Here is a 12,213-nt window from a genome sequence, read left to right on the forward strand (position 1 = left end):
TTTTTTTTTTTTTTTTTTTTTTTTTTTTTTTGAGACGGAGTCTTGCTGTGTCGCCCAGGCTGGAGTGCAGTGGCCGGATCTCAGCTCATTGCAAGCTCCGCCTCCTGGGTTTTTACGCCATTCTCCTGCCTCAGCCTCCCGAGTAGCTGGGACTACAGGCGCCCACCACCTCGCCCGGCTAGTTTTTTGTATTTTTTTTAGTAGAGACGGGGTTTCACCGTGTTAGCCAGGATGGTCTTGAACTCCTGACCTCGTGATCCGCCCGTCTCGGCCTCCCAAAGTGCTGGGATTACAGGCTTGAGCTACCGCGCCCGGCCTGTTCACTGCTATTCTTATGGCAGCAAGTTAGGGACTGAGATACATTATCTTTTCTCTGATAAATGAACAGGGAAAAAAATCCTAAGATGTCAGCAGGGGAAAGATGGAATTCTTTACCTCCCAAATCCACAAAGATGATGAGAGCCTTTGATGCCATGATAATTTTGATTCAGCTATGTTGCAGAGAGTTTTCTGTGAATCATCTTATAATTTTAACTTTTTTTAAAAAATAAGAAAGTGTTCTAAACTGACTGAAAATTAGCTTCTTGAAATACAATACGTTTTTGTTTCTGAATTGCAAGTTGCAAAAGCCTGAGGGAATCAAGTATATCACAATAGCCTATAAACTCATAAATAAAATTAAATTGAATTCTGGCATTAATTAATAATAGAACCTTCTTATATTTTGGGTTTCAACAAAAACAAGAGAATAACTTGTCTTCTCACAAAAACATATATTTTAATCTCATTACCTACTACTTATTGACCACCTCCATAAGAAGATAACTAATGCCTAAAGAGCAATTCAACAAAGATCAAACGTAAAATTATGACTGGTAAGTCTAAATCCATTACATTTATATTTCATCTGGGTATCCTGCATGGGACATAAGAGGAGTAACAATATAATCTTCCCAATATTATCAAATTAATAGGTTAGGACAATTCCCACATAGTATTTGGGGCTTCTGATTTTCATCAGACACACAAAAATATTTAGCAATGTAGTCCAACAAATTATCACAACTACTTTCAAATATTCACTAAAATATGCAAGAAAAAAATAACTTACTATCTCGGAGTGTTTCCCAAGCCCACTGGTCATTTTTGAAGAAGAGATGTCGTTTGATTTCTTCTACACCATTTCGTCCTAATCTCACTTCCCTGAATAAAGACAGAAGGAGAAAAGTAATTAATCATTTGAGATCTTATTATAACCTGTACAGGTTTATTTGTGGGCAGAATATTAAATCTGTGCAGGACAAATACAGTTCTAAGGTGAAATTATATTGTCAGCATAATTTCAGCCCAAATAGAAAATATGTTAAAGACAGAGAACATTAAAGAACTTTTTAAAAAGAAAACTGAAGAAAGGCCAGATGCGGTGGCTCAAACCTATAATCCCAGCACTTTGGGAAGTCCAGGTGGAGTGGATCACCTGAGGTCAGGAGTTCGAGACCAGCCTGGCCAACACAGTGAAACCCCATCTCTACTAAAAATATAAAACTAGCCGGGTGTGGTGGAACACGCCTGTAGTCCCAGCTACTTGGGAGGCTGAGACAGGAGAATCGCTTGAACGCAGGAGGCAGAGGCTACAGTGAGCTGAGATCGCACCACTGCACTACAGCCTCCGTGAGACAGAGTGAGACTCCGCCTCAAAAAAAGAAAAGAAAACTAAAGAATAACTACAAAAAACACCCATGACTTTTCTACTGACAACAAAAATCCAGATTGATCACCACCTTACTTCATTAGTAAAATGAATAAAGCACCATGCATTTTCTTGACAGTTGTTTGTGCGTGTATGTTTATTTTTTTCTTACAGTGGTAAAGTTATGCTTTTTTTCCCCCAACCAAAACTTTACTTAGGCAGTAATACCAGATGCTACCAAAAACCTCCAGAAACACATTTTAAATTTTGAATTTCCAATTTATAATCTATTAATTATTTCTGACCATTCAAAAGTCAGTGACTACTAATTCTTTTTTTTTTTTTTTTTTTTTTTGAGACGGAGTCTGGCTCTGTTGCCCAGGCTGGAGTGCAGTGGCCGGATCTCAGCTCACTGCAAGCCCCGCCCTCCAGGTTCACGCCATTCTCCTGCCTCAGCCTCCCGAGTAGCTGGGAGTACAGGCGCCGGCCACCTCGCCCGGCTAATTTTTTTTGTATTTTTAGTAGAGACGGGGTTTCACCATGTTAGCCAGGATGGTCTCGATCTCCTGACCTCGTGATCCGCCCGTCTCGGCCTCCCAAAGTGCTGGGATTACAGGCTTGAGACACCGCGCCCGGCCCAACTAATTCTTGATACTGTCACAAAATTCAGAGCTTTCACTGGACAAGTTACTGACACCAGCCTCTTTCCTGGTGAGCAAAAAGTTTTTAAAAACGTGATTTTAGCTGAATTGGAAAAAGAAAGTCAGCACCTTTTTTTCCCTAGTAGAGTGCTTATAAATAAAGAAAATACTCTAAATTCTAAGTTTCTGCATAAGCTAAAAGATAAGTTGGCTTAGATATGTGACAATTTTTCCAAGAAGCTTTCACGAACTCTCAAACTGGATTAGAAAACCTCTCCATGGGCCGGGCGCGGTGGCTCACGCCTGTAATCCCAGCACTTTGGGAGGCCGAGGCGGGTGGATCACGAGGTCAGGAGATCGAGACCATCCTGGCTAACACGGTGAAACCCCGTCTCTACTAAAAATGCAAAAAATTAGCCGGGCGAGGCGGCGGGCGCCTGTAGTCCCAGCTACTCGGGAGGCTGAGGCAGGAGAATGGCGTGAACCCGGGAGGCGGAGCTTGCAGTGAGCCGAGATCGGGCCACTGCACTCCAGCCTGGGCGACTAAGCGAGACTCTGTCTCAAAAAAAAAAAAAAAAAAGAAAACCTCTCCATGGTTCTCTGGCACATGGTACTTACCTCATGGTAATTAGTTGTCTGTACTATAAATGTCTGATTTGCTCATCTAATTCTCCCAAAGGACTATGAGATATTTGAGAGAAGTGGCTCTGTATCTTCCTCACTACTATATCCCTAGCACCTAATAAACAGCATAGTACAATTCTTTATATTCAAATGTAAAAATTATCCAGGCACAGTGGCTCACACCTATAATCCCAGCACTTTGGGAGGCCAAGGCAGGTAGATCATGAGGTCAGGAGTTCAAGACCAGCCTGGCCAACATAGTGAAACCCTCTCTACTGAAAATACAAAAATTAGCCAGGCGTGGTGGCAGGCACCTGTAGTCCCAGCTACTCAGGAGGTTGAGGCAGGAGAACCGCTTGAACCCGGGAGGTGGAGGTTGCAGTGAGCCAAGATCGCGCCACTGCACTCCAGCCTGGGCGACAGAGCGAGACTCTGCCTCAATGAATCAATCAATCAATATCAATGTAAAAATTAGCCAGGCATGGGTGGCTCACGCCTATAATCTCAGCATTTTGGGAGGCTGAAGTGGGAGGATCACTTGAGCCCAGGAGTTTGAAACCAGCCTGGGCAACGAGCAAAACCCTGCCTCTGTTTAAAAAAAAAAGTAAACATTTGAAAAACCATACTTCAAGCTCTAAAGGACATAATGAAGGCAAGTTAAAGCAAATATCAACTTGAAACATATTTAAAAGTACTAGGTCTCTCTAATATTTAACAATTTACAATCATAAACATTAAGTATAATCTTACTAATACATCTGGTTCACTTTCAAATTTCAAAAGTAAACCTCAAAGGTATACATAATATGTCATTTTTCTTTCAAAAACGCAGACAAGTATCATTAAAATGCTTGTTGAATCTACAAGATGGAACACCAACTATTATGTCTAGAAGAAAAAAGGTAGTATACTTTTAAAAATGGCTTTATACTATTGACTCTTTCAACAACCATATACCATACATCATCAAATCTAAAATGGTTTAAAGTATAAGGTGTATCACCATTTTTATACCACTAGGAAAAAGAATGCTCCCAACTCACACCATTGACTGTGAGATGTTCTCTAATTTCAGAGATGTTATGTTAAAAAAATTTTTTAGATTCAATAAAATACGCTGTAATTTTTATAATTAACCAAGTTAAAAATTGAACAATAAAAGAAAAAGTCATCTAATTTAGCCATCAGCCAAGACTATATTATCATCACAATTTCTTAGGTATGATAAGTGAGCTGAGATCCACAAAAGACATCTAGACTATCATAAAATTATCTCAGGTTTCACTGGCATTAACAGTTTTGAGAATGGTAGCATATAAAAATTCTAACAATTTATACGTAGAAACTCAGATATGGACCTTAAAAACGGAGCAGAAGATGAGAAGTCCTCAGAATTAATACACGCTCAATTTTAAAATTATTTACCTGTCAGTAAGGAAGGCACAAATAAGGTTTTTTGCTTCTTTTGATATGTCATTATCATCAGGAAAGGTAAGTGAATTTTTATGGTTCATAATTTTACTGTAAGTTCCAACCAAAGAATCTGCATAAAAAGGTGTATCACCTGAAAAATTAATAAAGAAAACAAAAGCAAAATGAAATACATTTGGAAAAAGTCAGTTTCAAAGGAAAAGTCAAAGTTAACCCATTTTAAAAGATTATTAGGTATGTATTAAACTAAAAACATACTCCTAATATATAAAAAGAACACATCATAAAGTTGCTCTAAGCCTCTAAATGCTTTTAAAAACACATACAAAGCGGGTTTGGATCATGTTTATTACCCACAAACAAAATCAAGATTGCTTAAGAAAATAAATACTATATTAGAAAGAGCCAAGTGGCGAGTTTTGAGATGAACAACTATAATAGAGAGACATAAAATCTTCCTTTACTCACCTACAAGCATTTCGTATAAAAATACCCCAACCGACCACCAGTCACATTCTCTTCCATAATAACCATCACCACCTTGGGATTTTAATACTTCAGGGGAAATATAATCAGGTGTTCCAACTGCTGTATCACATCGTACCATGCCTTCCTAAAAACAGCAGCAGGTCAAATTTTGAATTAGGATATAAAGTCTCAATTATTTAAAATGACTTTCTTATTAATATAACCTATGGGACTCCAAATCTTTGAGCTATAAAATATCATATATTAAAACTTAATGGAAACCTGACAAAAATTAACACAGCTTAATCATATATATATACATACTATATACACACCATATACATATATACCATAAAATGTATGTGTATACACGTGTATGCATATACACACACACTATACGTGTATTCACATATACACACACCAGTGATTATTTTGTAATAATGCTCACTAGAAAGACATACTGCCACCATTTATTATTCCCCGAGTTGTGCCAATATCATGGTATCATCTTAACTGCTGAGAGTAAGTACACAGGCCAGTGCAAATACATTGGGGAGTTCATAGAATAGGGCATTTTACAACATATTGGTATAAACGCTGACTTCCTTATTTCTTACTAAAATAGCTATTTAACTATGTTTGAAACTACAAAAGAAACATACAAAAGTTGACTGTATAAATATAAAATGGGGGCGCATATGTATGGGAAAAGGGCAAAATAGTGTAAAGCACATTGAATATCTATTTCATGTGAATTTTAACTGCCTTCCCCCACCAAACCTGAGAGACTTGTTAGTTGTTACCTATATTTGCTGGTATTAATGAAACAGAATTATAACTAAATCCTCACACAAAAGTTCTCATGCAGTGTTTCCTTCACTGTTTATATGAAGTGAAGGAATAACATACACAGCTGAATGAGCTGTGTATATGTTTTATTTATTATATAGTGAGGATAGGTATCTTTTAAGACTCACTCCTAAAATAAGCAGTAAAATTTTTTATATGTTAACAGAAGTAAAACACTAAAAAATACACACATCACTGAAATCCAATTTTTATGAAAGTCTAATTTTAACACTGGCATAAGTATTTAGTGACGTTTAAGCTAATTCCATTTCTAGTTACCAGTAGTGTATATTAGAGTTGTTATGAAGGATTTAGTAAATTTGGCAATCCACATTTACCCTAAATAGAGAGGAAAAAATAAATCACTAACAAGTTACTAATACCACATTGAAACCATGGTATCTAGTTCAACAAATAAGGTCATATCAATTCTGGACAAGTCCAGCAATGGTTAGTAAATTCTTAAACCATTTTCTAAAGAAGCATCTATCTTGAATTAGTAAAAACTAAATTAAAATCTAGTTAACTAACCTTATTCATCTTCATACAAGTACCAAAATCTGCTAACTTCAAATGTCCAGATTTATCCAGCAGCATATTATCAGGCTTCACATCTCTGCGGGAGGGAAAAAATAGTACAGTATTTTCTGAAACAGATTAGACACTGTAAAAATTATATGAGGCAGTTATTTTAGGTCAAGCATCCTCAATCTAGGTAAGGCCATCTTGGATCTGTATGTGTTCTCTAACCACATCTATAAATTAAATTTCATCAAGGAAACTTCTTTATATATTAATGCCTCAGAAGAAAACATATATATTCCTTTTTAAACAGAGTTTGATTCTTTCAGAGGGAAAATCAAATCATTTAAGAGACTGACCATCAAAACTACAACACTCAGACATAAAAGGTGATTGAAACATATGAGATAGATAAGTACATAAAAAACCCTAGGGCAGGGTCTAAGTTGCTTTCATTTTTGATCCCTGACATGTAGGCACAGCAATTGCACACAGGATTCCAGCAGTGTTTGTACAACAAATGAAACTATTCGTCTATGAATAAATATGATGTATTCACTAATTAAAAGCAAATTAAATTACATATTTAAAAAATTAACATCAAAGTGTTTAACTCCTGGCACATACCTTAGAAAACTAGTTTACAATTTTTACTTTTCAGAATATCATTTACAGGCTATATGATCAGATTAAGGGATATTAAAGAATACATTTATACCAACATTAAACTGAAATGCTAAATTTATAAACTTCAAAGTCTGGAGTTCTTTTTTTCCCCCCTTCCTGAGATGGAATCTCATTCTGTCACCCAGTCTGAAGTGCAGTGACTAGATCTCAGCTCACTGAAACCTCTGCACTCAGGCTCAAGCAATCCTCCCACCTTAGCCACCCAAGGAGCTGGGACCACAGGTGCATGCCACTTGTTGTTGAGATGGGTTTCACCATGTTGCCCGGGCTGGTGTCAAACTCCTGAGCTCAAGAGATCTACCTGTCTCAGCCTCCCAAAGTGCTGGGATTACAGACGTGAGTCAGCACCTGGCCAAAGTCTTGAGTTCTGAAATGTCATTCATGTCATACAGAAGAATGGGTGAACTGAGAGTAAGAAACGTTAAAGTTATTTTTTAGCTATTTCCTTCAACAAATGAGAAAATTTAAAGCACTTTTATCTTTACCTGTGAATAAAACCCATGGAATGGATTGCATCCAATGCAAGAACTACTTCTGCAGTATAGAATCGTGCCCATTTTTCAGGCACATCATAGTTGCTCATTAAGTTTACAAGATCTCCACCAGGCATGTATTCCATCACCATGTAGAGATAACGATCATCTTGGAATGCATAAAAAAGCTACACAGACAAAAAAACACACAAAACATATTCATTAATGTTAAACAAAATTGTTTCACTTAAAAAGTGGCAAAAATACTAACAAAAGATTTAGGTAAAATTAATCAAATTACAGAAGTTGCAAGTCTAGTTAAAAAAAAAAGACAAACATAAATGCCACAAAGACCCCTGTATATGCAAAAGGACTATAACCTGATTATTCAGAAGAGTTACATGGAGACAGTCTTCCTTCATAACTTTCTATACTATTTGAATTTCCTTTACTGAGAATTTTTTTAAACTGTAATATTTTCAGTAAATATACAAATCTCCTAGGCAAAGAAATACTGTACTTCTTATTTGTGCATCAGTGAGGTCTACTATTAAATTTATATCAATATCACAATGCTCAAGAAGTCTTTGATAAATTTGGCTTAGTTTCAGCTGTTTCTTATTAGCTGTGTAACTAGTAATTTGCTTAACCTACCCGAGTCTCTGCGACTATAAGATCTTCTAAAACACTGTAACGACTGTACTTTAACTTTTATACCTGCTGCTTAGTCAAGTATCCAGATGCCTGGCAGTTAGTAATTGCTTAATAAAGGCTTAATGAACCAAATCATAAATTAATCCATGAAGTAACAGTGCACCTAACAGATTAACTGTTTTTCAGGGTTGAGGGTTGTTAAAAAAGATTACTGAATACAGAAAGCACTTAGTGCAATAGATGCTCAACAAATGACAACAGTCAGGAGGAGGAGTAGTAACAACACAAAAGTAGGAGAAAGGCAGCCGCTAGGGCTAAAATAGTAACAGTAAAATCCACTAATGTGAAATTAGTGAGGATATCAGGCATAAATATAATATGTGACCGGGGATCAAATAAAAAGGTCAAATTTACAAAATAACATTTTAAGTAAATATAAGAAGTTCAGAATTAAACTAAAAAAAAAAGTAAGCCCCAGAGAAGATGATCTCTAATTTACCCAGATGTTTGTCTTAAAATCTGCTTAATGTTTCATTTTTTTCAACAGTGTTTAGTAATTTTAGTTATAGATTCAGTTATTTTGTTTTGATTTTTTATTTTTTTGTAGAGGTAGCGGGGCCAGTCTTGAACTCCTGCCCTCAAGTGATCTTCCTGCCTCAGCCTCTCGAAGTGCTCGGATTACAGGCTTGGGACTACCACACCCGGAGGAGACTCAGTTATTTTAATGTAAAAAATATATTTTGGGGGAAGAGGGAAGGATAAGAAACAAAGTGGCATTTCATGACTATCCCAGATTAAAGTACACAATTTGTCATTTGGGCCCCATAAAGAAATATTGTTAATTTGGTGACCGTTTACCCTATTTATAGACTATATATCCAGAGAAATAAAGCTCTGAATACCTAAATTGTAAATAGCCCTGAAATTGACAATTATGTCACATATCTTTTAACTAACGGACACTGAACATGCATGTATCAGTGGTTGTTAACCAGTGGTGAACACATTTTTGGTTGTCACAGCTGTGTGTGAGGTGAGAAGAGTTGCTACTGGCATCTCCTGTGTAGAGGCCAGGAATGCTGCCAAACATCCTAAATAAACACACTCGTAAGTGGAATAATGTAAAGGATGGCCCCCAACAACAAAGAACAAATACTATACTAACGTCAACAGTATTAGGCCTGAGGAACTCTGATCTACACAGTTGGTAAAAACACAGACATTTCAAGTTGAAAAGTGCTATGGTGACCGGGTATGGTGGCTCACGCCTGTAATCCCAGCACTTTGGGAGGCTGAGGCGGGCGAATAACGAGATCAGGGGATCGAGACCATCATGGCTAACACAGTGAAGCCCGTCTCTACTAAAAATACAAAAAAAATTAGCTGGGCGTGGTCCCAGCTACTCGGGAGGCTGAGACAGGAGAATGGCATGAATCCCGGAGGCAGAGCTTGCAGTGAGCCGAGATCATCGCACTATTGCACTCCAGCGTGGGCAACAGAGCAAGACTCCGTCTCAAAAAAAAAAAAAAAAACAGTGCTATGGCATAAACCTTCAACATTTTTCATACCCTTTTAATTCCAATTACTGTTATGCTTTTTAAGGATAGACTTCATTATATATTATAAATAAATAAATCACAAATACAAGTTAGAAAATTAGAAATGGTCTAGCCCAGTTTAACTTCCCCCGTATGACATTTTGCATTAAGGACCCCAATACATAAGACAGATAAAACATGAAGCTGAACTCATAAAAGCAGAGAGAAAACTCAGAATTATAGTCTACCCAAAATCCCACTTGACCCCATGATTTTGCCTAAGGTACCTCCACAACTGAACATAACCAATCAAAGACAACTTTCACACTTACGAACAAGGGAACTGTGGCCCAGAGGTGTTAAGTAACATGGCCACAGCTTCAGAGAAAGGCCTATGGCAATCAAGACGAGGACCTAAAACTACTGACTTCTAGTTTATTTTTCTTTCTACTGAAAACCTAAAGACAAGTATTATTTGGTGACCTAGCTTAACTTGGTTTCCTCTCACTTTCCCTTCATTTCCCTTATTATCTCCTCTTCACAAAATAAGAGACAAATAAATGAGGAGACAGCTAAACAAAATGAGAGCCTCATGTCTGGGGAAAAAAAATTCAATATTAAATAAAAGTAACTATTTAAATTTTAATAATATATGACTTCCCTCAAATTTAAGTAGATTAAGTTTTCTGTATCTTCTGTATTTAAAAATACCTAATTTAAAATTCTGTATTTAAATTTTATATTTTTAATTTTTATTTTTGATACAGGGTCTCACTCTGTTGCCCAGGCTGAAGTGCAGAGATGTGAACACAGCTCACTGCAGCCTCAACCTCCTGGACTCAAGCAATCCTCCTGCTTCAGCCTCCTCAGTAGCTGGGACCACAGGCGTGTACCACCATGCCTCAATAATTTTTTTAATTTTTTGTAGACATAGGTGTCACCATGTTGCCCAGGCTGGTCTCAAACTCCCGGGCTCAAGCAATTCTCCTGCCTCGTCCTCCCAAAGTATTGAGATTACAGGCCTGAGCCATAATGCCCAGCCCAAATTCTACATTTAAATTAAATTTCCTATATATAAATTCTACAGAAGCATAATTATTTTGTTCTGGCCTTTCTTTCTAGAAATGATTCAATACAATTAAATTTTAAGATTTAAAAGGTAATTAGACAATTTTGTAACTGCCAGTAAATTCTCTATTACTATTCTAAAACACAAACTAAGCTTCTCAGATATGTTTAGTTACAAACTGATAGAGCAGTAATGAAAGAGTAGCAAAGTCATACCTGAACAACCCACGGACTATTAGCAAAAGCCATGATGTCCCTTTCTTCCCAGAAAAAAGCAGAATCAGATCTCTTAATCATTTCAAATTTGCTGAGAAGCTTCATAGCATATACCTTCCTGGTGGATTTATGCCTTACCTTTAAAATTGAAAAGGGAAAATAATGAACCTTTTGTTAACATTTAAAGCTCAAGGTTTCACAGAACAATTTACTAAGTGCTTTTAATACTTGTTAAATAATTAAGCTTTACTGTTTCCGTTATTTTTATTTCTTCTCTTCTGCCAAATTATTCCAAGTAGCTAATGTCAAGACTTTAATTATCAGTAGTAATGTTTTAAAAAAATCTTTATTTCCTATATTATAAGATACGTTCCCCCCTCCATCCTGCTATGTAAGCTGCTTCCTATTTATAAAGCTTACTATTCTACAGCATTTTAGTCTAATATTACGAGCAAAGATTTATCTTCTGACGCCTGAGACTTCTTCTCTGCCATAGGTACTTGGGGAAACCACTTCCCACTACGGCTGGATTTGACACTAGGCTTTCATACCCTAGGCAACAATGTCTAAAGGAACTTCAAGCAACAATTCTATAAAAACAGTATTTTCCCAAATAATATGTTAAACACACAAGTGGATTATTTTAATTTAATAAAATCCTTTTTTATTCTCATTAAAATAACCTACCAATTGAACTTCTCCAAATGCACCTCTACCAATCACCTTCACTACTTCATAATCTTCGGCTTTCATTCGTAAATCTCTGATTTTATTTATTGTGTCTTTATCTGTATGAAAAGAAAAGCTTATCATTTTAAATCACTAAAGTATTACAACTAGCACTACTTATTTTACATTCGAGTTCTTAAGAAACACAATGAAAAACAACAAACTTCATTAAGAATTATTTGAAAATATGGTGAAACTTGAAGTTATGAAACAGATAAATGTTCAATTTGCTAATATTTTTAAAATAAATTCCAGAATAACTTCATTATAGCTACTAAAGGTTTTTATTAATCAAAATATGACTTAATAGAATGTTTTAAAAACAAATATTACACTACAAACAAAAGTTAAGAATAATTAGCTAATTAGTTCCTAGTATTTTAAGTACACATCAAATCCGAATTTAGGAAACATGAGTAGATATTTTAGATTAATACTGGAATAAATTTTTCTTTTTATAAGGTCAGTTTTAGTGACCCTTTTAAAAAAGATGTAATTTAAGATATCAAAAGCAAATACACTAAAAAAAAAACACACAGTAAATTTTCCAACTGGCAATCGTTAAAACTTACATCATTACATTTCTCTATTTGAATCTAGATTTTTAACTTGAAACACACAGT

The 12,213-nt window shown here is 36.0% G+C and overlaps 1 protein-coding gene across 1 annotated transcript in view; it reads right to left on the bottom strand.

The window, feature by feature from the left end:
• The window catches only part of ROCK1 (Rho associated coiled-coil containing protein kinase 1), a 104,881-nt gene extending 93,238 nt beyond the window's left edge, over nt 1–11,643 (bottom strand). The window contains exons 1-7 of the mRNA XM_025365191.1: nt 11,549–11,643; nt 10,862–10,999; nt 7,398–7,573; nt 6,235–6,319; nt 4,855–4,999; nt 4,381–4,519; nt 1,112–1,203 (exon numbers count right to left, since the gene is read on the bottom strand). Coding sequence (XP_025220976.1) covers nt 1,112–1,203; nt 4,381–4,519; nt 4,855–4,999; nt 6,235–6,319; nt 7,398–7,573; nt 10,862–10,999; nt 11,549–11,614 — 841 coding nt within the window. The 5' untranslated portion in view covers nt 11,615–11,643. The remainder of the gene's footprint in view (nt 1–1,111; nt 1,204–4,380; nt 4,520–4,854; nt 5,000–6,234; nt 6,320–7,397; nt 7,574–10,861; nt 11,000–11,548) is intronic.
• Between the last annotated feature and the right edge of the window lie 570 nt (nt 11,644–12,213).

The sequence above is a fragment of the Theropithecus gelada genome, chromosome 18 (assembly GCF_003255815.1).
Source record: "Theropithecus gelada isolate Dixy chromosome 18, Tgel_1.0, whole genome shotgun sequence".
NCBI classification, from domain to species: domain Eukaryota; kingdom Metazoa; phylum Chordata; class Mammalia; order Primates; family Cercopithecidae; genus Theropithecus; species Theropithecus gelada.